This window comes from Fistularia commersonii, chromosome 28 (genome assembly GCF_037954325.1).
Source record: "Fistularia commersonii isolate RoL2024-O1a breed Wild chromosome 28, RoL_Fcom_v1.0, whole genome shotgun sequence".
NCBI classification, from domain to species: domain Eukaryota; kingdom Metazoa; phylum Chordata; class Actinopteri; order Syngnathiformes; family Fistulariidae; genus Fistularia; species Fistularia commersonii.
In genome coordinates this window covers 2,578,412-2,605,879 of record NC_141311.1, presented here as the reverse complement: position 1 = coordinate 2,605,879, position 27,468 = coordinate 2,578,412, and the positions used below count along the sequence as shown (strand labels likewise).

The window sequence follows — 27,468 nt, the reverse complement described above, 5'->3', positions numbered from 1 at the left end:
AGTGTCTGACGGCGCTGCATGATTTCATTTTCCAAACATCTGGTCAGAATCTTGGAGCGCAATTCCACGGCAATGCGGACGTTTATTAGTCTAAACCATAGTGGAAAGGTGGATATATGTTTGTACTCCCAAGAACATTATTATTGACGTATTATCCCATCACACCCCGATTAAATTGCAAATCCGTTCCTTAATCCGGTTTTGAATTACACGGCACAGCCGCAAAGATTAGCGTGTAATTAATGATACCCTGGATATGACATTCTAATAGGTCGGATGTCATCGGTACAGCAAAACCCATTTCGTGTCGTCTTTGAAAAACTGTAATTAAATCTAAATATATTGTACAAATGTAGAAATCGGCGTGGAATTGGTTCATATTTTCGACTCCTGGAAACTTTACGGCAAAACAGAGTTATAATCGAGCGCCTCCAGGAGACCCCAGGTTATTTAGTTCTGCTCTGAAGGTGCAGAATAACCCCCATCCACTTTTAGAGATGAGATGAGAACAACTTTATTAATCCCGAAGGAAATTGTTGTGCCAGAATTTCAAGTAAAAAACATGACAGTAACAGATAATAGTAGAAAGGAGGAAGAATAAGAAATATAATGAAATATGAATTGTCTTAACTGTTAGCTGTAACTACAAAGATTGAAGATTCCCTGCGGCAGAGGGAAGAGGAATTAAAAAGTCTGATAGCCTCAGGTAGGAAAGACCTCCTGTGGCGTTCAGTGGAGCTCCTTGGTGGTATCAGTCTACGACTGAAAGAGCTCCGACAGGGCATCAACGTGGCATGCAGGGGGTGATGGATGTTGTCCATGATGCTGTGGAGCTTCCTCATCATCCTCCTCTCTGAAACCTGCACAACAGACTCCAGCTCCACTCCCAGGACAGATCCAGCTCTCCTGATGAGCTTGTTGAGTCTGTTGGTGTCAGCCGTCTTGATCCTGCTGCGCAGCACACAACAGCGTAGAAGATGACGCTGGACACCTCCTGAGGAAGAACAGGCGGCTCTGACCCTTCTTGATGATGGCATTGGTGTTAAAGGTCCAGTCCAGTTTATTGTCCAAGTGGACACCCAGGTATTTATAGGTGTCCACAATGTCCACATCAGTACCCCTGATGGTGACCGGCTTCAGGTGGGTCCTTTGTTTCCTGAAATCCACCATCAGCTCCTTTGTCTTGGACACATTGAGCTGCAGGTGGTTCAGTCCACACCACTCCACAAACCTGTCCACCACGCTGCTGTACTCCTCCTCCTGGCTTCCGTTGATGCAGCCCACGATGGCAGAGTCATCTGAGAATTTCTGCAGGTTTCTGCAGAATTTTTAACAGTAAATTGTTCCAATTCTAAGTTGCATCCACAAATCTTTCCATCGATTTTGAGTCGCTTTCATACAGAAAAGCTCTGAGGGACTTCCCTCCTCCAGGAGGAGCACCGGGATGCCACAGCGCTCTTCTTTTAGCATCAACGTAGCTTTGGTTGGTCCGTTGGCTGATGTCACCTGCCCCTATTGTGACTGGTCTACCTCTTCCTTGCCGAGCCTCAATCGTCCATCGATCGAGTTTTTCTGATCTCTTTCTTGATTCGGGTGATCTTAAAGAGGCGTTGTGGTCGATTCTTCTGGGGACTCCCTGGCTGGTACTTCTTATAATTCTTCTAAAACTCCAGAACGTCGACCAGACGTAACATTCTCCTTCTTGTTTGCAGAGCTATTTGGCACCTGGCGGCAATGGCAATTATTCCCCGTCAAATCTGTCGTCTTGGGTGTTTTCACGACCCGAGCGATCGAATCCGTGAGCTTTCGATTTCCGTTCCGTCTATTTTGATCTTGATTTGCCAAGATACGGAAACAAATTACGATTCTAAAGAAACACAGGGGCGCAGGAAGGAGCGCGCTCGCTTCACCACAAACAGGAAGATTTATGGAAAACGGATGTCCTCGGAGAGCCGTGTCGTAAAAACGAGGGACGGTCGAGAATCGCGCCGGCGTCGGACGGATCAACACCCTCCGCCATCGCAAGGTCAGCAGACTGCGTCTCCTAGGAAGCGGGGCTTTTATCGCAGCGGCCAGACTGTGTTTCTGTAAATAAACGACAATGTGTGCAAAGAGTCGACGCGTGGCGGACGCCGCTGCCCGGCGGAGGCAGCTTGTTGCCACTTCCTCTTCTCCCCGATAAGAACCGCTATCGAAAAGTTGCAGAAATGCGGATTATTCTGAGGCGGGGCGACAACACCTTTGATTTTAGCTGGCGGACCAGCTAGTGTGCTTCAAGCTTCAACCAGTTCCATGATACATCCCATAATGCTACAAATGCAATAACTGATGATGACTATATCTGCCTCGCGAGAGCAATCAAACAGCCTCCTGGAAAGATAGTAATATAAAAATGGTGTCAGCAGGAGGTCCGTTAGCCGACGCCGCGATGATATTATTGAATTCATTTTAGCTTCCGAGTGCGTCGACCTGACGGGAGAAGTGAAAGGAAGACGTGAGGCCGTCGTGTTTGGGATTTGATTAACATTCGCGCGGCGGGAGTTTCCCCTCCGAGGCCACGTCGAATGACGCGAGAGGGAAGACCGGCGGACTCTGAAGGATTTAAAGCGACGCTTTGAACGGACGATGAAACGCGACAAATGGTTCATTGTGTCGCACATTAGCGGCGATTACCGTCACAATTCAAAACATCTTCCTTTTTATCTACAAATGGGGAAGTGGTCTCCCGAGGCCGGACAGGAAATCATTTCAAAAATAAGAAAAACCATCAGCGGGGGTCCGACGGGGATTTTGCAGCTCCTCGCTGTTCGACCGCCTTCCGATCCAGGGCTGGAATCGGCGGGGTGCTTGAGCGCGGCTCATTAGGGATCCGATAAAAACATCAGCTTTAAGTTTTCTGCGGCGTTCTTTACCCCGCCGGACGACGGCTCTTCGCCCGTGGTGACCATCGAGAGTCTGGTTTCACACAGGATGTAGTCTGGTAAACAAACGTGTTCTGCACTCCGAGCAGCGCCGGCATTACAGTAAACCCTTGTTTTTTACGGGGGTTACGTTCCAAAAAGAACCTGTGAAAGGCAAAATCCGTGAAGTAGAAACCTTTATTTTTTTTTACAATTATTATACAATTAAATACTCTATTATACATTGCTGCTGTCATCCTTATGTTTTTTTCTTCCTTCTTTATGGAACGAAAGGAAAATTTATTAATTCCGTAATGCCGACCTACAGCCGCTTAGCTTTTACCCTCCCTTAGCATGTCCAGAAGTTTAACTTTATCTGCGAAAGATAGCATCTTCCGCTGCCTTTTGGGCCCTTTCGTCGGAGAAACTCCAAATTGCAAGAGAATTTGCAGGTACGTAATGTAAATTTGGCAAGCTGTTTTATGTACGCGTACATTACATTACATTGCATTTGGCAGACGCTTTTATCCAAAGCGACTTACAATAGAGGACAAAGGGACTGCAAATACACTTGCAAATACATATTAAACTGTACATATTAAACTGCAACGTTATTGACGCACAGGTAGAGAAGAAGCTGAGTGAGTTTTAAGCCAATCAGAATGCAGAGCACAACGCACGATGCAAATCCGTGAAGTAGCGAAACCGTGAAAAGTAAACTGCGTTATAGCGAGGGATCACTGTACGTCACATAAACTGCTTTTGGACGGAGGACTCAGTTTCAAGATCTTTCTAGCTCGACTTTGGTTCCAAGAACTCCAGGCCTTCCTTCTCCTCCCGGGGAACCTTTTTGGTCTATTTTCCCACAAGCAAGCCTCTTTGACGTGCACCTAAAGCACCAACGCTCAAACAGAAGCCACCAAAGAGGAAGAGGAAGGGGAACACGACACGGTCACATGGAGGTGGAAGCTGCCACGGCGTTCATGGAATAATAACAATGGACTATTTTTATGTTCTCCCTGCTTCACCGTGAGAAGAACCCTGTTAGCTTGTAGCTAACTCCGGACCTCCATCCATCGTCTATCATTTATCCGGCACTCAAGGTTGAACTCAGGGGACGCTGGAGCCCAGAAAGAGGCGGGGTACACCCTGGACTCAGTCACAGGGTCATGTTTACGGACAATTTACTCGCTTATTTTGGACAATTTTACCAATCAACCTGTGGGAGGAAACCAACGCAGACACGGGGAGAACGTGCAGAAAGACCGTCTCGTCGGAATCAAACCAGGGCCCTTCGTGCTGCGAAGCGCTAGCCAGTGCCCAACCGTGCCGCCCCCCGACTCCTGGCTTATCTTGGGCAAATGTCAATGTTCTTGTACGAGCCCTGGAAACCAGACGTGGAAGCAGTCCAGAAGAGCTCAGATCTCTTCCTCGCTCCTTCTGCCCAAGAAAAAACGTTGACCGGTGACCGCAATATTTATTAAAAATGGTGAACCACAAGAAGTGACTGGTAGCAGCCGTTGCTTTTGACTTCCACCAATCTCCTACATCATACGAGTTCCTACGGAACCAGAAAAAGACCCTGCGTCGGAGTAGGAGCTGAAAAGGTTCACGGAACCGATGCTCCCTGGTTCCTGTGCTGTCCAAATGAATAGAGAAATGGCCCAGTTCCTGAAAAAGGTTTAGGAACTATAAACACTTCCTACATTGCAGAGTGGAGTGGACACACTAGTATGAAAATACATCTTTGAATTGACTCCCCGGAGCCACCGGCTTGTACGGAGAAAACTTCGGACTGCGAGCAGATCGGCGTGATGGCAACGGGCGCTGAAGCAGCTCCACCCGTGGCCTTAATACTCGCGAAGCCACCGGGAGAGTCAAAGAAATTAGCGAGAACCTCAACTCCGAAAAACTTTTTCCATCCTGTTTTCCCCTGGAGAGTAGAAAGTTGTACTCTCCACCTGCATGATGCCACAAAGCATTAACAACATTATACATCACGGAAAAAACAAGGTAGCTTCAGTACATTACTGAAAACACAATGGTGATATTGGAGCTGACAAGCATGGCATTTGTTTTTTTGTTTTTTTTTTTGTTGAAAAAATATCAACTGAAAAAAAAACAGAACATCCTCTAGGCACCAGATGGACGCAGATACCAGTTAGCGCTGAAAAACAAGCAAGCAAACACTGACGCTAAATACGCGAGACACAATTTTTTTTTCTTGCAACTGCACCTCAGCATTCCTGTCACTTTAAAAATCATACCGAACCGTATCGACCTCAGCATAATTCGTCGCTATGACAAATTATTTATAATTTGTTGTATTTTTTCACCGTGGGATTTAGAGTAACGCTACTTCAATGCTCTGTTGGTGTGAACGTATGGTAGCGCTGACAAATAAAGTTGACTTTGACTACATTCACCCGTAGAAATGCATCTCTGCAGGAACTCCGTCCAGATCCCAAGCCGTGACCAGGTAATGCTAAATGGATACTCATCAGCTGAGGATCATTTTTACATGATTAAACCAGTGGTGGGCTACCAGGGCCTCCAAGGCCTTCTCTGCTGGCCTAAAAAATATCATAATCACAAACTAATTTTAATTGTAATTTGTCCATGATTAGCTTTTTCCCTGGCTGTGGTGCTTCTAGACATGTATTTTCATATGAAAGCATTTAACCAATCACATTTCAGCCATTACTTGTTGCCAGGCAGGGTCAAAGTCAAAGAAATCTGCCTGGAGGCCTGCAGAATCAGATTTGCAGGCGCTTAAGCTAAAAAACAAGTGTCTATGAAACTGTTGCTTCAACCAATCTGATTTTGAGTTGTGACACCAAGGCCTTCTAGAAGGCTACGCTAACGTCAGCGAGCCACACACCTTTTGATTGGACAGTCAGAGGGCTAGCAGGCTGCAGGCTCTGTAGAGCACAAATACAGTTGTGTTGATGTAATAGCTAATTTGTCAACCCATGACGGCTGAAGGAGCCATTTTCAAGATGGACTTTTCAACAAAAAAAATCTTAAGAAAGGTCATTTTTATAGCCATAAAAGAGTTATTGAGGAGTGGATAGACAAATGGAGCCCTACTGAAGGCCTCGGTGTGATATGCACAGCCCGCCCTTGGATTAAACAAACGGCGAAATCACCTGAAGAAGGGGAGTGAAGGTCTTTCCCCGCCTCCGTCGAGGCCGCAAGCTGCTTCCGGTGGCCGGAGGACAAGTAGCAGGGTGGTCGTGGAGGGATATTTGATGCTTGAAAATGTGGTGTTGGTACCCGTGAAGCAGAGGTGCCGCTCCCCCACAGCTTTGGACTTCACATTCGTGAGCATACATCCGTTTAAAAATGTCATAAAAGCGTGCGCTCCACCTCGCCGGGTTGTCTTGTATAAATTGTGAACATTATTTGCGGTGCAAGGTCCACTACCAGATAACGGGAAGAGACCCAAACAGAGACAGCCATTTAACATATGGCAACAAGTCTTTGCCGTCTTCTTCTTCTTCTTCTTCTTCTTCTTCTTCTTCTTCTTCTTCTTCTTCTTCTTCTTCTTCTTCTTCTGCGCTCCTTTTGCTGGTTGCAATCGAGTATTCTGGGCAACACTGCCCCTCCGGGACTCCCAGCCGCACTGCACTGATGCCTTTCCCTGCGCAGGAAATGAACAAAAGGGGACGGACGGGAGGCTCCGGCCATATTTGACGTTGAACACAAACGAGCCCCGAGGCGTCAGGATATTAATACTGTAGCTTTTGTAACGCTGGTGAGACGGAAAGACGTCTGTTGCGTGAGCATTAGCTGTCGTTGACCACATCAACGCTACACGAACCTGCAATACAGTATACCCTTGTTTTTTGCTGGGGGTTACGTTCCAAAAAGAACCCGTGATAGGCAAAATCTGTGAAGTAGAAACTTTTTTTTTTTTACAATTATTTTACAATTAAATACCCTATTATACATTGAAAAGAAAGAACAAACCATTTACCACAAATAAAAGTACTGTACTTTGGAAATGTTTTTTTCAACAAATAACTTCTGTACTGTACTGTCAAATAATAATTCTAATCATCAATGTGAACGGAAGGCTTCAAATTGCGGAGATTAGCACCGCCCACCGCGACCAGAGCGTTTTGTCAACATTATGGGTTGTAGAGAAATTCGAAATTGCAAGAGAATTTGCACGTACGTCATGTAAATCTGGCAAGCTGTTTTACGTACGTGTACATATTAAACTGCAATGTTATTGACGCACAGGTAGAGAGGAAGCGGAGTGACTTTTCAGCCAATCAGAATGCAGAACACGATGCACGATGCAAATCCGTGAAGTAGCGAAACCGTGAAAAGTAAACCGCGTTATAGCGAGGGATCACTGTATACTATTTGTTCAAGCTCCAGACCTCCAGAATTACTTGCACCCCGAACCACACACATAATTATTCCCAACAAACATTTAAACATTATTCCCAATAAAATTTGTGACTCTTTGCATGTGGATATTTTTAAATTATTTTTGATGTAACATTAATGAACCCTCTTTAGCATGGGGGGGCCCCTCCCTGTCATTTTTGCCCAGCGGCCCCAGAAAACCTTAGGAACGCCCCTGCTTGTAAAAAAAAAAAGGTTAGTGGGAGGGAAATAACACGGCTAAGACAAATAAGTTAAGCTGTTCGTGGATTTGTAACGTCGTGGGCGGCTTTTAAAAGAAACCTCATGGCCATTTTACAAATTAAATATCAAACAAAAGCCAATGATAATTCATTTGTAGGAAAATGGAAAAAAATCCACGCAGAAACTTTAAACCCCCGTTGGTGCGGGTTGATGGAGAAGAGATAGACGATCCTGATAGGATCTGAGAAGACCACCCTCCTCCTTCTCCTCCTCCTTCTCATCCTCCCCCTCCAGAGGTGAGTCTCTTCTGCACCTCCTCCAACATCCGACCACCGAGCTCCAGCCCGCTGCGGCGACAGGAGCCCCGGAGGACGAGCTCCGGGAAAGTTAGAAATTCAAAATTAAAAAAAAAAAAATTGAAAAAAAAGCTGCAAAGACAAGAATTTTTTTGGAAGTGAGAAAAAAAAAAACTTGAAGATGATGCACACGTCGTGAAGAAGAAACGTGGATCCTGCAGTGCATCATCCCAGTCACAGGTAAGAGGCTTCTTCTGTGTGCAGGCACTCATTCACCTTCCTTAGTGTGTGTGTGTGTGTGTGTGTGTGTTTGTTTGTGTGTGTGTGTGTGTGTGTGTGTGCGTGTGGTGTCATGACTCTTCATTTGAAATCCCAAACCCCCATCCACCCGCTCCCAGACAAGTCTTTGCCTAAGTTGTTTTCCAGCTGAATTTCCCTTTTTAATTTAATTTCATTATTTTTCACTTGCCAGATGAGCTGAGTAGGATTGGGCAAAAAAAAAAAAAAAAAAAAAAAAAAAATATCGAGCCAAAGAGGTGAATTACTGAGCAGGGAATTGAAAAATAACTCCAAGGGAGCACTTAGGAGGAAGGGAAAGGACAGGCGTACCTGTTGCACGCTATATTTCGTAGCGCCGTTTGTAACCCAGCATCTGCAAACATGAAGCATCTTCAACGTTTTTTACGGATCTCCCTGACGTTTCAGCCCGGCGGGGATGGAACTTCTTGCGTTTATTTGCAGCGGCCGTCCAATAATAACACCCTCCGCTCGATGACTCGGGCCGGGATTCATTTAGACGGACGCCCGCCCCCTTAATAAACCTGTCACAGCTGATCATTTAGCAGGATATGAAGGGTGAACCCACCCCCGTTCTCCGCGCGCGTGCTTTGGAAAACTGATTTCCCCTGGTAGCCGCGGCTCCAGAGCGAAAAAACACGCGTCCGGGGGTTCCGGACTTGCAGATCCGCATGAGATCATCGTAGGCAGGTGGGAAGCGGCGCCGGAATCAGCCTGTGTCTCGTCGTCAACAGGTGGGACCTTCTCATCTGGATGAGACGGAGCCGGACGGAGGCGCCATGGACGCTTGGATCTTCCCGTCGTCGCCGCCGAATCTGTCCGAGCCCTTCCCGTACGACGGTTTCCCGCCGGGTAATGACTCGGCGGCGGCGGCGGCGGTCGCGGGCCGGAACCGCACGGACCGCGGCTTCAGCGGAACCAGCACGGTGGTCATCACCTGCATGTACTTCCTGGTGTGCTTGGTGGGGCTCTGCGGGAACGCGCTGGTCATCTACGTCATCCTGCGCTACGCCAAGATGAAGACGGTCACCAACATCTACATCCTCAACCTGGCGGTGGCCGACGTGCTCTTCATGCTGGGCCTGCCGTTCATCGCCATCCAGCTGGCGTTGGTCCACTGGCCGTTCGGCCCGGCGCTGTGCCGGGTGGTGATGACCGTCGACTCGCTCAACCAGTTCACCTCCATCTTCTGCCTGATGGTGATGAGCATCGACCGCTACCTGGCCGTGGTGCATCCCATCAAGTCCACCAAGTGGCGCAAGCCGCGCGTGGCCAAGACCGTCAACCTGGCGGTTTGGGGCGTGTCGCTGATCGTCAACCTGCCGATCGTGATCTACAGCGGCGTGATCACCAAGCACGACGACTGCTTCTGCACCATCGTGTGGCCGGAACCCCAAGAGGCCTACTACACCGCCTTCATGTTCTACACCTTCGTCCTGGGCTTCTTCCTGCCCCTCATGGTCATCTGCCTGTGCTACTTGTTCATCATCGTCAAGGTGAAGTCGTCGGGCATCCGCGTGAGCGCCTCCAAGAAGAGGCGCTCCGAGAGGAAGGTGACCCGGATGGTGTCCATCGTGGTGGTGGTGTTCGTCTTCTGCTGGCTGCCTTTCTACGTCTTCAACGTCACCTCGGTGACGGGCACCATCAGCACCACGCCCGTCCTCAGGAGCACCTTCGCCTTCGTGGTGGTCCTGGGCTACGCCAACAGCTGCGCCAACCCCATCCTCTACGCCTTCCTGTCGGAGAACTTCAGGAAGAGCTTCCAGAACGTCCTGTGTCTCAAGCGGGAGGGCGGTTTGGACGAGGCGGAGCGCAGCGACAGCCGCCAGGACAAATCCCGCATGATGACAGATCCCATGGAGACCCAAAGCTCTCTGCTCAACGGGGACCTGCAGACCAGCATCTGACGCCGGCGAGGAAGACGGTCCGGTGACACGAGAAGATACGCGATGGATGCAACATTAGCCTCTTTCCCGCTGCTGGATGTGATTACAATTTCAATATCCAGAGAAATTCCCGGAGCGGCGCGAGAAGCTCCACCGGCGGAGCTTTCGGCGTGGAGTCTGGATGTTCTCCACCCGGTTCCTCCTCCTCCTCCGAGGTTCTTCGGTGACCGTAAATGACCGAGACCGGTGAACGAATGAACGTCTCAACATGACGCGCGAATAAACGACCGAACGCTTCGTCTTTATGTGACGCAGAAATGAGAGGCGTTGAAGGCGTTTCGTTACATTTTTATCCAAAGCGACTTACAAAATGCATGTCCTTGGTGTTCTGGAGTTTTGGGGTGACGTAGTTTACAGCGAACAAACAACGTAAATGGAACGAAATGTTTATAAAACTTACCTTAAATATCTTAGATCTTGTCCCTCTTTCGATGAGAGACGAGGAAATGGATAAGGAGCGAAAATATCGAGCCGTTTCACGTCATTTGTAAATACGTTAATGGACTTTATCGTTGCCGTCACTCCTCTATGTATATACGCTACGCCAAAAAATAAAGGGAACGCTTAAACAACACAACGTAACTCCGAGTCAATCACACGTCTGTGAAATCAAAACGTTTTAAGGACATTAAATCACCTGTCGCGTGATTTTAACTTTCATTTTGAGTGCGACTCCAAATCCAGACCTCCATGTGTTCATACATTTGATTTCCATTCCTCATTTTTGTGTGATTTTTGCTGTCAACACGTTCCACTATGTAAAGAACAATGTATTTCATTAGAAGATTACTTTCGTGTTCCCTTTATTTTTGTTTAATCGGTATTTTGAAAAGGAATACAAATGGGATCCACGTTTCTTCTGGACTCTTTTTGCGCTCTGCTGATTCCTCGGCGTCCTTGCGTCTGGACGACAGACGTGGATTTGAAAAGGGCTATGTGACTTTTCCTCGCCTCCGATTTTGAATTTTTCCACTGTGTTCAGTTCCGCAAGTGTAAATGAACGTATTAAGATGAACTATTGAGTTGGTTTTTCTGTCATATTGGAATTCATACATAACCATACATCATTCTGTCGAGGCCGACCGGGGACACCGTGAGGCTCGGCAGTAATCGGATTACAAATACGAGCCTCGTCTCCGCCGGCGAGCCCAGACCGACGACGTCCTGTCGCCGCCGAAAGACACAAGAGTGCCGTCGAGTGTCCCGTATTTCCATGGCAACAGTGAACCCAGAGGGCCGGGTACCTTCGCGCATTTCATTAGCATTAACGACAGCGAGACGACCCCCGGGCTCTGGGCGGACGACGGCCGGCTGGAAGTATCGTATTCGACCGAACCAAATGTCACTCTATTACGGCTTATTTGTTGAGATTTCGCCCGGCGTGTCAGGAGTCGCAGTTTCACGGCAGCGAAAACGAAAGCAGGACGTTGCACGTGATACTTATTCTCGCGAGGATCGTGTGTGTTCGTGGGATTTAATTCACTTTTCGGTGGCTGTACGTGCTGTTTTTAGTTGTTTGCTTCTTTTTTTTTTTTTTTTTCAATGGACTGAATATGCTGGATGTTTTTTTTTTTTTTTTTTTTTTTTTTTCTTTTCCCCAAGAAGCTTCAGTCGTCGTGTTAAACGTTAAAACAGAAGCGATGTAAAATAAATAAGTGGCTTTTACTTTTGGTGCAGCATTACAGCGTCCGTGTTTTGAGAAGAACCGCCTTTTAAACAGTTAATTCGTTCATTTGAGAGATGCACAAGCGTTCACCCCTCATTTGAACATCATTTAGAGATACAACTATTCACACACACGTCCGGGACATTTAGCGTCACCACCGACTGTGGGAGGAAACCCAGAATCCCCCCACGGACAGAACCGCTAACCACCTTTGACATCAAATAATTGATGCTGAAATGTGCTACGACGCAAACCTGCAGCTGTTTTCAGCACACGTTTGAAGAAAGGTGCAGCAAACAGGTACATAAATGTGTATTTAGAGAATATTTCACATTTCAATTCCTGTATAATAATGCACAATGTCAAGCGGGGGCGTTCTGCAATCTTTTTTTTTTTAAAAAAGGTCTCTGTGCTTCTAGTTTTGACCAGAGAGTGGCACCAGAGCCCAAAGAATAACCAGCTGCACGGCAGAGAAAACCCCCCCAAAAAAAAAAAAAAAAAATCAATAAAATAATAAATAAAAGACAGGGTAAAAGTTTGCAGATTATCAACTGAATCTTCAACACGGCCGATAGCTGGATTTAATCGCAGCTAGTTAAATGTCGATGGGTGTGGAAATGAAGACGGCACATACACATTCCAGTTTTGTTCTGAGTTTAATCGCTGAAACAGACAATGAAGCTCTTCCCCCCCCCTTCCTTTTTGTTTCAGCAGCATCCCTGAATGTCCCCGGGCGACATTTTACTCGCTTCCGCGACACAAGCGGAGAGCGCAGTGCGTCTCTGCAAAATTCATATACCGTTGGCCCTCTGAACCGAGGCTCGGCGGCGGGCCGGAGGACGTGCGCGGTTGTTTCCAACGACAGAGCAGCTAAAGAACCTGGGGTCGTGGTTTGTACGTGACATGAGATCGTGACGGGTTTGGGCCTCGTTTTATACACAAGTGGATATTTTTTCTTTATTTTCTCTTTTTTTTTTTTGCCTCTCGGTTTTGTACATACACAATCAGTGATATTCAAAAAAAAAAAAAAAAAAAAACAAACAAAAAAAAAAAAAAAAAACAGACCACAACGCCCCGGTGTGTGTGTGTGTGTGTGTGAATTATCTGACTCGATTGAATAGAGCGCTGGGTTTACTGCACTGCAGAGGCGAGACACACTCCGAGCCACATCAGTCTACAGCGGCCGGTTGCCATGGAGAGGATAACACTGATGGGAGTCGGGCCGTTGGTCGCGGTGCACATATATGTGCGTTTGCCTCCTCTAGATATGATGGATTTGCTTTTCCCTGCCCGAACCAGGGGGATAAAACACCACCACGGGCTGCAGGCCTTGTGTGTTTACACTTTCTTCACCATAATTAAACTGTGAGAGCCCGGCTGTGTGCAGTGTCTCTGTTTTTTATACATTTTTTTTTTTTTTGCAGAGGGTTCCAGAGCAACGCCTCCCACCCCCCTGCAAACACACACACGCACACACACACACAGACCGGACCCTCCACTAGAGTTGACGCACGTCGCCGTACGAAACCCAAAGCTCGCATTTGACATATAATTAAAAAAAAAAAAAAAAGGGGTGAGCCCATTTAATCAGCACCATCATTATACCAACGATTCCACAAGAATGAAAGTATAATACGCCAAAAAAAAAAAAAAAAATTCCAGTACCAGGACAGCGAGGGACAAACGACTGGACTGAAAATGTGTTTTTCTTTTTTTTTTTTAAAAAAAAAAAAAAGGACACTGACAACAGTAAACAAAAAAAAAAAAAAAAAAACAACTCAAGACTCAACGTGTTGCTAAAAAAATAGATATTCCCTGCCCTCAACCAGACTTAGACACAAAAATAAAAAAACACAGTAAATAATGGAACATGAGCACACTCAGGTCCAATTTAGTTTCCATGGCAGCGCTTCCCCATCAGCTGGCAAAGGCGGCGTCTCTAAGCCACCCCCCCCCCCCTTTTTGCTCTTTTAAAAAATAGACGTGTACGAGATCCATACCATACTCTATAACAAAATTCACAAATGATAAGAATCATAACCATACCTTAGAGATGTCGCCGCAAATGTTTCAAATACATTGATTTAATTCATGTTTTTTTTTTTTTTTTTTTTTTTGCTTTCCCCGTATGCGTGACGACAAAAAAAAACGCTCTTCCATCATGACTTGAGTTAAATGCTTGGTCAGTTTAAACGAGAGCACCATGGGAGAGAAGAGGTGTGTGTGTGTGTGTGTGTGTGTGTGTGTGTGTGTGCGCGGCGGCGGCGGTGGCGGTGGGGATTTCGGAAACAATGTAATGAGAATCCAGATGTGCCCGATCGAACTGACAGTCGGTCACGCTGAGACTCGGCCCCTGCAGCAGGAAGGGGGGAAGAGAGCCAGAGTGACGGGGAGGGAGGAGGTCGGGCCTCCTTCCTCTGCCAAGCCTTTAACCGACGACGCCTGACTCTTCCTCCTTCTCTCCTCTTCATTCAGTAATGTCAAGTAGATGCCAAGAAGTAGCTCAGTGCTTGTTTTGATTTTTTTTTTTTTTTTCTAAAGGTTGCATGATTTCACACGTCTTTCTTTCTTTCTTTTTTTTTTTTTTTTTTTTCTTCTTCTTCTTCTTCTCTCTTACTTTTTTGTCCTCCGCACGTGGAGGAGCAGACTGGTAGTCAAAAAAAAAAAAAAAAAAAAAAAGAGTTTCAGGTAGGTTTGTGTGTTTGTGTTTTGCGACCGTCTCCGGTCCCTCGATCCTCGCGTCAGAAGAAGTGGTTCTTCGTGGCCGGTGGTGGCCGAGACTACTCGTACTCGAGGAACTGTTTATGGTAGAATAAGAGATACCTGGAGAGGCGGGGAGGGAGGACGGGGGGGGAAACACCGAATTCAGGTTCCTTGCAGCGCACACGTTTATGATTTTTGCCACATCTTTCGCTTCTTACCCTTCACTGTCAAGTACATCTTTAATGCTGGCCTTAGTGATTATGGCATCATCACATTTGAACCACTGGTCCTTGTGCTGGCGGATGAAGCTGGTGTAGTGGCCGCTCTCTAACGTCCCTTGATGGTTGACTACTGCAAACAAGGAATACCTGAAAAATAAGACATCGCCGCGTGGGACGAGTTAAGAGACGTCCCGGAAGTCGCTTGCGAGCGCGCTGGTAAATAGCGGACGCTGGAGGAACAGTGGCGGTTAAAAAGCGTGTCTTTGACAGAATCTGAATGAAACTGTTTTTTGATGAATATCAGTTATTCACACAACATCGCTGTTTTGTCGCTGTTGTCTATTTTATCCTTGTTATTCTCAACAGCCCATTTGCATACTGCTTATTTCTGTCATGTTTGTTCATGTTGATTAGAGTTGGTTGTCAATTTTTCTTTCTTTTTCCTCCATTCTTTTTCCTCCTTGTCGTTGTTGTTTTGCTTGTCTTTTGCTATTTTCTGTCTTCTAATTGTGTTTATATTTATATTCATATTCATTGACACAAGACTGTTATGCCGTTGTGAGAAAAAAAAAACCCCTATGGGGATCAATAAAGTTTATCTTATCTTGGTTTGATCCACGTGCAACCAGCGCCTGCACGTGTCCAGCGGCAGAATATTGCACAACGGAGACACAAACCAAAGGACAAATGCTAACATTATGCTAACATGACCCCTTTTTTAAACAGCCGTTCTGTTTCCAGCGTGCTCACCAGAATTCCAGTGAACAAACCTGAATATGAAAAATATGAAATATGAAAAACCGCACATCAACCACTAGGGTTGAAGAAATCCAGATTATTTTCTAATAAGTGAGAAGACTAGTAGACATACATATGCTTTACTGTTTGTCTCATACTGAAATGTGTTGTTAAAAATGGCAATTTATAACAGATTTTAACCCGGAGGCGCCGCCATTGTTTAACTAGCGCAAAACATGCTGTGTTGATGACGTCCGGAGGTTGCTCGTGTTAACTTTTGTTAACTTTGGCTTTCCGCTAGTGCGGTATATACGCTAACAATGCCACATTGTGCTCCTTTCGGGTGCAATTCCCAGTCCAAGGGAAACAGAGGGACTGGTGCTAGCTTAGCATCAGTCCTAGCACAGCTTTGCAAAGGACAAAGAGGAGAAAGGAGAGGGAAACTGCTTGTGGACGCACGCAACTTCTCTCCAAATCCTTCTCTCCAGATGCTTTGGCGCATTTAGCCGAGCTAAGCTAAGCTGCTGACGGAGCTCACGGGTGCTGCTGGTTTTAAATGAACGTTAAAGCCAAACGCGCGCCTGCAGTTTTATTGAAGGTCCTCGGGAAACGAGTCAAGCTCGCTCGAAGAAACGCCACAGGCAGGAGATGCTGGACGTACGAGCCGCTCCCGCAGAAGTAGCATCTGATGACGCAGGACCAGCACAAATCACCCGGCTTTAAATTTACAGCAAACAGCCGATGACAAAAAGTGCAGCTCCTAACAACAGACGCTCTCTCTGTTAGCATAGCAACGCAGTTGCTGCAGATACACCGACAACTTTGACCGACTCTCGCCTCTTCACGTCTTCATTTCGAATCTCATTTGGACTTCGGTCTTCAGCCTCCTCCTCCTCGCTCACGTCTCTCTCGGGTTCAAACGGGAAGGGTTGCACAGACGACGGTAAAAATGAACGGGGCCGAGCTCACGGCAACCTCGTGACGTCACTACCCGCAACAATGGCGGCCTGCGAGCATACAAGTTTTTTTTTTTTTGACCATTTTACACAAACTAAGCCGAGAGATTTTATCATTGTTTTTATGTCGCCGGTGCAAATATCGATCAAACAGGACAATAACAAAACCCGGGATCCTTTTAAGCGATAGGTTTTTTTTTTTTTTTTTGGGGGGGGGGGGGGGGGGGTGTGTGTGGATGTACTCACTTATTGTCGTTGTTTAACACGTCAACCGTCTGTTGATACTGCCCGTTCATTCTGCTCTCTTTACTGTGGGACACACAAACGAAACACACCCCTCTTTAATACTGCATACCAATGAAAACGGCCCACAGTGACACACACGTCCTCTGGGTGGCAGCGTTACGCTATTTATGAAAGCGGACATCTTTGTGCCGTGTAGCTTTATTTCTCACGTCCTCTCTCTCTCAATTGGAGCTGAATGGATGCTACATCCAGGGGTGGGGCACAACCGCCGCTACATGCTCCGCTGACGCCAGCCTGTATTTATGTGGGACACCTAATAAACCCGCCGGGCGCCGTTTCAAGGCATACAAACACTGTCAGTAGGAATAAACATAACGCGGAGATGCCCCGCTTGGATTTTCCTGCTCATCGGGATGAATGGAGGAGCTGTTTTTTTTTTTTGTTTTTTTTTTTTGTGAGAGCCAGACGTGTTTCACCTGGATGCCATGAAGGGTGTCATGTCCAACTCTAGAGGAAAGGAAACATATGTAGTGATCTTCCTCCGCAGCTTAGCAGAGTGCTCAAACCGCTGGAGATGGCCGTAGAGGGAGGATGGGAGAAGAGGGGGGGGGGGGGGAAGGGGGCAGAAAAATGGCAAGCCGGAGAGGGAGAGCGAGGGGGAGGGGAGGGGAGAGAGGAAAAAACATATTTAGAAAAAAAACAAGCGTCATCATTACTGTGTAAAAATACAACAAGGCTAGCGGGGGGCGGGGGGGGACGACTGGAAATGCTCCTTTTGTGAAACGGCAACATACATTTTTACACGTTCGCTGCTACGGAAAGTAATATGAAAAACACAAAAAACAAAAACGAATTGATCCGAGAGCACCGGAGTGCAGCTTCTTCCCCGGAATACCATAAATAAATGATAAGCGTCCAATACTGTAAATAAAACATGGACGAAGGAGGACTGTTTGAGACGGTGAAATCGCGGCTGTCCTGGGAGACCGGCAGAGAGGGTCACACCGGGGGAGGCGATGCGCCAACGCCGAAACACGATTTTGGCACCGAACATTCATATATTGCATTATGGGGTGGATAAACGCCCACGACGGCAGAATCCTTCCATCCGTGTCAAGACGGGAGGAAGTGACGAGTGGCGGCGCGCCGTCGACCGACTCACTTTGAGATGGAAACACGCTACGATGGGGAGCTTCTTCATTGTCAGCTGTTTAGTGGACTCCTGGTAACTATGGCAACCGCCGCACTTGATTTTGGCACTGCTTCCTAGATGCTCGGGCCGCGTAAACCTGCAGGGGGGAGGAGGGAAAAAATAAAAAATAAAGAAAGAAAGTTGGACGATGCGCTTGAGCTGCGATCATGTGGGCAAAATAAAAAAAAATAAAGGAGGAAAGAAAAACCTGTTTGATATGCCTGCTTTGGTTATGTCACACACATTTCTAATATTATGGGATCGTCGGCGCTCTGACAGACGCGTCGGGTCGACAACTCGGGAATAAAGCAGATCTGATGAAATCTGACAGGCTTGTGCGTCAATTCCCTTCTCCGGATAGAGCGGCGTGCGCGCGTTCTATCGCAATCCGCCCGACTCGGGAGCCCTGCTGGTGTTGCCAACGCCTCGATCGCCACGGCAACAGTACCGACCGCCTCTGTACCTTTAAGAGACTTGCTGCAGCAACTAGGGGTGTGTGAGGAGCTGCAGTAGGAAAAAAAAAAAAAAAGAAAAAAAAAAAAGTCAGAGGGAGAAGAGGCGAGAGAAGGGGGGGGGGGATGACATGAATATGAGGTAGAGGGTGAGGGCACGGGGGAACGGGAATTAGGTGGACGGGGGAGGGAACGAAATAAGATAAGGAGAGGAGGAATAGAAATTGAAAGAATGAAGAGGCGGGAGAGGAGATATGAGAGGTCGCGCCTACTCCGCCAATCTGGTGGCGATGGAAGATGAGATCCTGGTCTAACAGGGTCGCCGTGCCTGAGCACACATCCACGCGTGACCTCGCTTACAAGGGGAGGTGGGGGGATGAATCACGTCCATCCCGGCGCCAATGGAGGTGTTTGGTATACAAGAAACCGAGTGGAAGGAAGGACACGGGAATGTTGGCCCGCTGAAAATGGCAGGAAATCGGCGGCGATGCTTCGGTTCCTCTCGAGACCGAGTCCACAAAACCCCCCCCCGGCGCGGTTCACGGTCAACAATAAACAGCTTGAGGAAGCGGATGACGATGAGCAGAGACCGGCAACGCCACAATGGCTTTTCAAAGCTATTTTGAAAATCTGGGGTGTTGCAAAGAGAGGCAACCCGGCGGAGGAGGATCTGTCGGATCACCGCTGAAAACCAAACGCCACTGCGTCGCCCCAGAGGTCAGGAGAGGTCGCACATTCAAGTGATGGCGGATGACGGGACGGGGGGGTTGGAGCACCGTCGCAGCCTCGTGTCCGACCCGAGTCCACACAGCCCATAATACTTTAGATCAGGGTCATTTTCACCATCAGCAGAATGGTTACCCTCAAAGGCCCACATGTAACGGTAACAGTATAGATGGAACGAAATGGAATGTAAAATAAAAATAACTACTCCTTAATGTGAAACAACTCTGAATGAATTACTCAAAATGTTGCATATGCATTCCCGTCTTTCTTGAAACGGCCTTCCATCTGCATCAAGTTTTCTATCCCTGGACATTTAGGGATCATTTGTATTTGTCAATTCCACTTGTTGAAAACGGCATAGGCGTGGATTCACAGCGATCTAATGGCGGGACGCCGTCGCTTCGCGGGTCACATGATCGGCATGAATTGTGGGTAATGACCTTCAAACACTTGATAGCCTTAACCTTGACAATTTATATTTCATTGTATTTCTTATTCTCCCTCTTTCCTACTATTATCTATTACTGTTATGTTTTTGCTTGAAACTTTGGCACAACAATTTCCTTCGGGATAAATAAAGTTGTTCTCATCTCATTCTCATCTCATCTAATGTAGTTTATGGTCAATGCACGCGTTTGGCTTCATTATCTTCAGACAACCAGACCTTTTTAGATATTGTCGCGGGCCACATTAAATGACGTGGCGGCCCACATTTGGCCCGCGGGCCTTGAGTTTGACACGTGCGCTTTGGATGATTCCACCGGTGATGTTGCGGAAGCGCCGAGAGGCGTAGCTGTGTGCCAAACCGACTCGAGGCAAGGAGATGCGACTCGCTGTGACTTTAGCGATGAACTCCTGGTGATAATATCAATATCAATATCAATATCTCATTTCTATGCAATATTCAGAAACTGTGCAATATTTCATCTCATAACAGCTACACTACAACGTTCCCTTCTATCATACTATTGTGCACTCCTTACCTCACTTGTTACTAAGACACTTATAGTTTTATCACTGCTTACTAAGACACTTTATAGTTTCACTGTGACACTTTATAGTTTATAGTTTATTTTATTTCTAATTCTGCCTTTCTTTCATTATTTATTAATGTTATATTTTTCTGTAACTCTGGCACAGCAATTTCCTTCGGGATTAATAAAGTTGTTCTTATTCTTATTCTTATTCTTATAAACATCTCCAAGGCTTACAAGGGTGATTCAACTTCAGTCTTCAAAGATCTGCTGAATCTTTTAAAAAGAGCACCGGAGCCATTTCAAACCCAATCGGATATTAGAGAAAGGTTCTGCCACCGGCACGATCTGCTAAAATACCTCAGCGGCCGTTACCGTACGGCGTGGACTTCCTTTGGTTACACAATGCAGGAGCCTCCGATTGACTAGAACGAGGTGTCATTCTGAAGGTTCGAGAGCGACTGACGTTTTTTGGTTCGCGAGCAAATCAATTATAACGAGCAGAGACTAAAAAACACCTGGCAGAACACGGAAGGAGGCGAAAGAGGGGCGACCCGGGCTCGGCTGACCAGGTCTGCCGACTCCATCGATCTTCTCGACCAGAACGACAGACCTCGAGGAGCAAACGCGGAGGTCTCCGGGGTCGAGACCTCCGGGACCGTCCCCGCTTTCCTCCCTCTGCCAGTAAAAAAACATCGGTTTCTGTTGTGCTCTGGGTTGATTTTATTGGGTCAATTTACAAAAGAAGCCCCGAACCGCCTCATCAGCCGGCGGCAGCGTCGCGAATCACTCGTGTGAAGGACTCGTCGTTTATTCTGGATTCTCAAAATTCAGGAGAGAATCCGGTGCAAGCGCGAGGACTGAATTGTGGTAAATGAGCTCAAATCGTGCATCGCGGCCACGGCGCTGCAGACAGAGGGAACTAAGAGACCGACCGTCGGGTGACATCCACAAAAGCAAATACAGGAATAGAGCCTCCCGCGTCACGAGGGGACCCCGTCTCACACCGGAGGTGGGCGCCTTGAACCCCCGCCCCTCGCGCTGGATGCTAATCCAAAGGCGAGGAGGAGGTGCCTCTGCCTCCATGCTGCAAGACTGACAAACCCCAGGACCTTGAAGAATAACTGTTGACATTAGCACATCGCCTCACGCCGCAGTGATGCAGGCTAAACTGAAATACTACCTGACACACAACAAATAATTATTTCTGGCAATCGTAAAAAATCATCACCTTAAAATCATATTTATAAAATCATTGTTTTCCAGAAAACACTAAAAAAAAAAAAAAAAAAAAAAACGAGCCACACGTTGCATTAAGATTTTTCAATTTTTTTTTTTTCTCCCAAAAAAATAAGGTAACATTTTTTAAGAAGGTGTATTCTACATTTGTCTGTGTGTGTGTGTGACGTGTGTGTAAGGCCTGCCATATTTTTGCCTTTACATGAAAAATATTTTCCAGTGATGATACACCCCTGAGTTGTATTCCACCTTTGAACGCTTGAATTGTTCCGCATCAGAAAAATAAAAAAAAAAATCAAGAAAGACGCAGGAAAAAGGCCGACCGTTTAGGTTCGGCGTGGAACGGTACCTGCGAAGGCAGTCTGTGAGCGTGGTGGAGCCTGACAGGTGACTCTCGCCGTTGACGGTGCCGCCGTCCCCTCCAGGACTGAGGGGCCAGAAGGGGGTCGACGAGCCGGGAAGGTCCAGACTGATATCCCAAAACGGATCTATCGTCGTGGAAACCCCACTGCAGAGACGGAGATGGGAGGAGGCCATCTTTATATGTGAACATTACATGCGATAAATAATGCATATGTGTGTGTGTGTGTGTTTGCGCGCAGGGCTGTGTCACACATTACGAGTCATGATGAAAGGATGATGACATGGTTGGTAACGCCTGAGGTTGAACTCACGCCGGCTCTGTACGTTCTGATCATGTTTTGGTTAAAGCCTGCCAGGAAGCTGAGCACCGTGTGTGCGGCCGTAATATGCACGGCCTTTTTTCAAGCAACATTTGCAATTCAATGAAGTGTTCACACCGGCTTCATGTAAGGGACGCGTGTTATTACAGACCGGCCGCTGTGACGGGCCGCAGCCGGGGAGGAGAACCACGCTCCGGCGTAAATGTAAGGGAAGCTGCTCCTGCGAGTTATCACTCAAAGAGATGAGTCATGTGGCTGCAGTGTGCGGAGGTGCCAGCAGGTGGCTGAGAAATAACCTTCACACCTGCAAGTGTCCGCTGGACGCTGTGCTCTGGGCGCCCGCGTCCGTGCGTTGAACTTTGAAAAGCAAATTTTCATTGAGGGCTGAGGGCGGGGGGGGGGGGGGGAGGAGTGGAGAAAATAAACCACTGAAAATATCCAGTGGGGGTCGGGTTTCCGGGAGGTGGACGCCGGGCAGGTAAGGTTTGCCTGCCCCGCGAGTCCGAGGCGAGGCGGTTCAGGGTTCGGCGCAGCGTGCCGGCGTTAATGTGACGGCTCAAGAGAGGCGGGCGGACAACGCTTGCGTTGGGCTGCCGTCTAGACCAGCGGTTCTTAACCTGGGTTCGATCGAACCCCAGGGGTTCGGTGGGTCAGTCTCAGGGGTTCGGCGGAGGTCAAGACACACATTGGTGACGACATCACTGGCCGCAGGTGATCACGCTACATAGCTCGGCCTATCCGTGCTGCGGGGATTTTGGCGCGCTCAGTCGTAGTAACTTGTGACTGTCGTGGTGGTACGTCATGTGATTTCTTTCTTAATATTTTAATCCCTTCATACTGATTATGTCGGGCAAAAAAAAGAAAGCGGTCGGAAGAATACGTACAATACGGATTCACATGTATGACGGAACGCGATTGGAATCGATGTCCTAACTGCATGATTTGGAATGACAATTGAGCAATTCTAGTCCAGCACCGGCAAAACTAAGGGAAGGCTTCCTTCAGCTGCATGGAGATGGGAACTACAAGAACATAGCGCTTGCTGAATTCAAGGTGAAGGGAACCAGATTCCATGAAAAGGCTACTCCGCCTGTTCTTTGTACCCATCGACGAAACGATCCTCGATCCAATAAAGAAGGGTTCGGTGAATGCGCATGTAAAACAGGTGGGGTTCAGTACCTCCGACAAGGTTAAGAATCACTGGTCTGGACAAACCTCTTACAGTAGCTCTGCGGGGACAAGGCCTTTAGATAAGTGCAACGGAAAGGACACGGGCGGCCCTTCATCCGGTCCGTGGGAACGTTGTTGTGATTGATCGGCCCCGGTGATAAGAAGCGACTCTGACATTTGACGGACGACGGGGACAAAGCGACCGTGACGAATGAATTCACGTGGCGGCCATGAGACGGACGCCGTGTCGCGGCGAACGAGCACAAACGGCATCGGGGCGAGGCTCTCTTCAGGCGAATTCCTCCGCCGCCGGGTCATTTACGAATCGTCCCCGACATGTGAGCGCACGCACTTACTGGCAAACCTGACAGGTGACGTCCGACTGCAAGCCCCCGGTGAAGATTTGGTCGATGATGCAGTTACAGTGGTTTGGATTGTTGGCCTTCTTTCCGTTGTCGTCTCCTGCAGACACACACACACACACACACGTACACACACTGTGAAATACAACCGGCTCTCGGGCAACCGAGACGGACCATACTTCCATTTGTCACTCCTCTGCATCCTAACCTTTCTGGCGCTTCAAAACTGGATTGTCTACAGCAAATCGCGGCGGCTTCACTGTGTCATCCGAGGGTAAAGTCAGCCCGCCGTTGCACTGCAGCGGGGCCTATTGACATTCCTCACACTGCTCGCCTCGCTGTCCTCTTGGTACACACATCATTGTCAGTCTCCGCCGGTATATTTCTGGAGAAGTAAGCGACCGCACACTGCGGGTAGATCTAAGGTGGAACTCAAAATGCCGGATCAGAGCAAGAACCGACGCGGATCCAGACGCCCTTTTCTAAAGCTTTCCGCTACGTCTGCTGGTTTTACGCGTTTTCCTCGAGCCGGGCGAACGGCGGTCCGAACCCGGCCAAAGAAATTCAATACCGGGCGAGCGCGGATAAACACTCAAACCGACAAAGTGTTTAAGGGCGACATAGAAGACAAGGAGTCGAGTCGGGCTTACTGATGGTGTCCCCTTTGCAGTGCCTATGTAGCACATCCAAGGCTGCGATTAGGAACTCGTGGGCATCCTGCTGCTCGTAGCCTGCGAGGTGACGTGCATGAGTCCACACCAAGTGCAGTAGCCGGAAGGGAATGTGAGGCGAGCGGTGGCCCGAGTAGAACTGGCATCAGGGGGGAAGAAACATGGGGGTAAAGTTATTGTTTTTGTTTCCTTTTAAATCACCGTCCTTCAATCGAGAAGACATCTCCCACGGTTACGTGCACCGAGGCGACCGTCGGACCCCGAACGCGTCCCTTCGATGGGGAGCATTTTCACCGGAGGCCGGCGGACAGGGTATCTGGAGATGAAAGGTGTCGAGCGCGAGGCAGGGGAAGATTAAGTGGCTAAAGCAAAAACATCCACTCGCGCGGCGCAGGGCCAAGTCTCTCCGTTGCCATGGGAATTACAGTGAGTCACAATCCAGGTCAGGGACGGAGGACGTGCACGGCAGAGCTGAGCGAAGCACGAGGGTTCAGACTTGGCCAAAGTTCCGACCGGAGCTCATTAATGCCAGAGATGACTCGTTTTTTCGCGGCGCATAGATTTTGCGCGCGCCCACTCTATTATCCGCCGCCTTTCTCGGAGGCCCGTTTGAGCTGCGGACGGGGAGGGAAAAAAAAATCTTGTCCAGAAGTATAGAAAGGATGTGGAGCGGCAAAAAGATGTGACAAGAGGGGGACGGGAGCGCTGAGTACTGGAAGGCTGAGTAAACCTGCCAGCACCTCTCACCTTGATAGCCGGACGGCTCTGCACTGTCTATGTGCTTATCTGCGCAGTCTTTTTTTTTTTTTTTTTGTCGGGAGGAAATCGATGTCGGGGAAAGAATGTGCGAGCGGGAACTTGGGAGAGATGTGCGGGGCGTTCAAAGACCTCCATTTCTATGGGCGGCAGTGACCCGCTCCGTCACAGACGACGTATATTAGCGCACACAGCATCCTCAGTCAATGTCTGCCTCCCCGGGTGATGATGGAGGTGAGTGATTACCTCCCTCCGGGTTATATGTTCAGCCAATTGAGGCGGCGGGGAAGGGAGGAGGATGGGGGGGGCCGTGTGTGGTTGGATTTTGCAGGATGTGACTCAAATCGTAGCAACGCTTGCCATCTGTGAGCCCGTATATACTAGGAAGTGAGAGGGTGTAAGAGAGAGAAGAAAAAAAAAAAGAGAGAAAGTGAGATGTGTAGGAGAGAACCGAGCGGTATTACATAACATCCGGGGCCGGTGGGTTCGTCAGATGTAAAGCGGTAAACTTTTGCGTTCGGCAAACTGGGATCGGGGGTTTTATCAACAACTGCGCGACTGAATTCTGTACGTCGATCTCGAGCACCTGCAGATGTACAGATACGCAAACAAGACAATCGCTTAAAATACACGGTACCTCCTGAAAGAGCTGCGACATCTCACACACCAGACAGGAGTTTGATTGCATCTCGCACTTGTGTCGGTCAGAGAGGAAGAAGTCTCGCAGCAGAGGTGTGTGTGTTAGGGCCTGGACAATGCAGTTCATGAAACACGTGTTGCCCAGATTGATTAACCCTCGTAAACCTGCGGACAGAGAGGAGGGAGGGGAAAAGGAGAAGGGTGAGGACGACGTCACGCCCTCCGCGGGGTTTGACATCCAGTACATTCGGACTTGTTTCTGTTGCCTGGAACAACGTCGGGGTGTTTATTCGCCTCAAAAATTGCGAGGGTAAAAGCCACTGACCGAAGCTGAAGCCGAGAACGGGTTTATTTAAGGGGGAGAAAGCCGGGCTACAGCCTTCCAGGGACGGCCGGGACAACAGGTGAGAAAACAGCATGGTCTCGGGTCTAATCCAATTGAGCGAGGTTCGGTTCCGGGAGGGAGCGCGCCATGGGGTATTTAACACCCTAGATTGGCCGTGGTGTGCGCACACTGCACTGCCAGATAAACGCTAGCAAGTCAACCTCTTTAGATTTGCAAGATACCACAGGCTGTTGGAGGAAGATATTAAAAAAAAAAAAAAAAAAAAAATCTACAAAAAATAAATGCATTTAAAGAAAAAAAAAAAACACGAAAACAAATAAGAGACAAATCAAAGCAACAGATCACATCGGCGGCAGAACACAGAGAAAAGCGAGGCTAGCAAGTCAACCTCTTTAGATTTGCAAGATACCGTGTGCTGTTGGAGGATTAAAAAAAAAAAAAAAAATCTACAAAAAATAAATGCATTATAAAAATTAAAAATAAAAAAAAAAAAAACACGAAAACAAATAAGAGACAAATCAAAGCAACAGAACACAGAGAAAAGCGAGGTCTGGAGAAACGCCGGCCTTGGAGAAGGAACACGGTGTCCTGCCTCTCCCGGTCCCGCTGACCTTGGGGATCACACTTAAATGCATGAATGACCCAAAGTACACTCCACACCGAGGGCGCGTACAGATGCGCGCGCTCACACACACACACACACACACACACAACAAAACTGCGCTGATTTAGACGTCGGACCGGTGCGTGCGCATTCCCCTCCCCACCTATAGTACAGTTCGTAGTGATTTTCCTCCGCTTTGGATTGTGTCGTAATAACTCCAGCTCCCTCTTGGTAGGCTCCCATGTTGTGTATTTCTCCCCGATGCCTGTGGATGCGGAGACGCACAAAGTGTTTTATTGCGGCGGTGGCAGACGGTCTTGGAAAGACTTCACAGAAAACACACAACGCCGTACCTTGCAATTTCCAAGCTTTTCTCTGTTCCTCTTTGGCAATCTGTTCCATGTCTTTGTCGTATATGTAGTCTTGACACACGAAACAATATATTCCACCGTATAATAAGTCTATTGCTGGAAGCAGAGAGGGAGGCAGATATCAAAATTAGATTTCTCCAGCGCAGAATCGGGCGCTGCGAGATTTTATACCGTTCAAAGAAGACATAAGCACTTCCTCTGACCTGGATTTCCCACCCCGCCTAATAAGTGTTTCCATTTCACTGCACACACTGAGGAGATGTGAGGGGAGCGCTGATGGCATAGGTGTTTCAGACTTCAACCCCACCTGTGTGCGAGACTAACGCGCCATTCTCAAACTCCACGGCAACGGTACCTCGGCTCTGTTGCCGTGACAACCTATTTTTAGCTCGATAGGACTTTTTTTTTTTTTTTTTTTATGTTTTCGGTGTTACCTACGCCGAGACAGTGAGCTAACGCAATATGTGGAAAAAAAAGCCTGAATGGGCTTATGTTGCCGTGCTCCTGTCTGGACGACTTCGAGATGGAAGGGAAAAAGGGAAAAAAAAAAAAAAAAAAAAAACGCTGCAGGCGGTAGAAGAAAGAAGGTATAGACCGCGAGCTCTGCACTGAGAGCAGCCGGTAATTAATACATCGCTCACTTGAGTGAAGGACAACAAACGGAGGATGTGAAAGGGGCGGAGCTAACAATGTTGTCAGGAAACAAGGGAAC

At 47.9% G+C, this 27,468-nt stretch overlaps 2 protein-coding genes across 3 annotated transcripts in view; one reads left to right on the top strand and one right to left on the bottom strand.

Annotated features, from left to right (window-relative positions):
* The first annotated feature begins 8,874 nt into the window (after positions 1–8,874).
* Positions 8,875–10,121, top strand: LOC147217165 (somatostatin receptor type 2-like). The gene has a single exon (XM_086175391.1). It carries the CDS (start codon positions 8,875–8,877, stop codon positions 10,000–10,002), a length of 1,128 nt encoding a protein of 375 aa, XP_086031517.1. The 3' UTR covers positions 10,003–10,121.
* Positions 10,122–12,349: 2,228 nt separating this feature from the next.
* The window catches only part of LOC147217164 (ubiquitin carboxyl-terminal hydrolase 22-like), a 32,129-nt gene continuing 17,010 nt past the window's right edge, over positions 12,350–27,468 (bottom strand). For both annotated transcript variants that reach the window (XM_086175389.1, XM_086175390.1), the window contains 11 exons: positions 26,739–26,852; positions 26,549–26,650; positions 25,434–25,600; positions 24,020–24,179; positions 23,364–23,469; positions 21,504–21,662; positions 17,734–17,860; positions 17,048–17,139; positions 16,572–16,634; positions 14,629–14,778; positions 12,350–14,530 (listed from right to left, as the gene is read on the bottom strand). In XM_086175389.1, the coding sequence (XP_086031515.1) occupies positions 14,488–14,530; positions 14,629–14,778; positions 16,572–16,634; positions 17,048–17,139; positions 17,734–17,860; positions 21,504–21,662; positions 23,364–23,469; positions 24,020–24,179; positions 25,434–25,600; positions 26,549–26,650; positions 26,739–26,852 (1,283 nt within the window). In that variant the 3' untranslated portion in view covers positions 12,350–14,487. The remainder of the gene's footprint in view (positions 14,531–14,628; positions 14,779–16,571; positions 16,635–17,047; positions 17,140–17,733; positions 17,861–21,503; positions 21,663–23,363; positions 23,470–24,019; positions 24,180–25,433; positions 25,601–26,548; positions 26,651–26,738; positions 26,853–27,468) is intronic.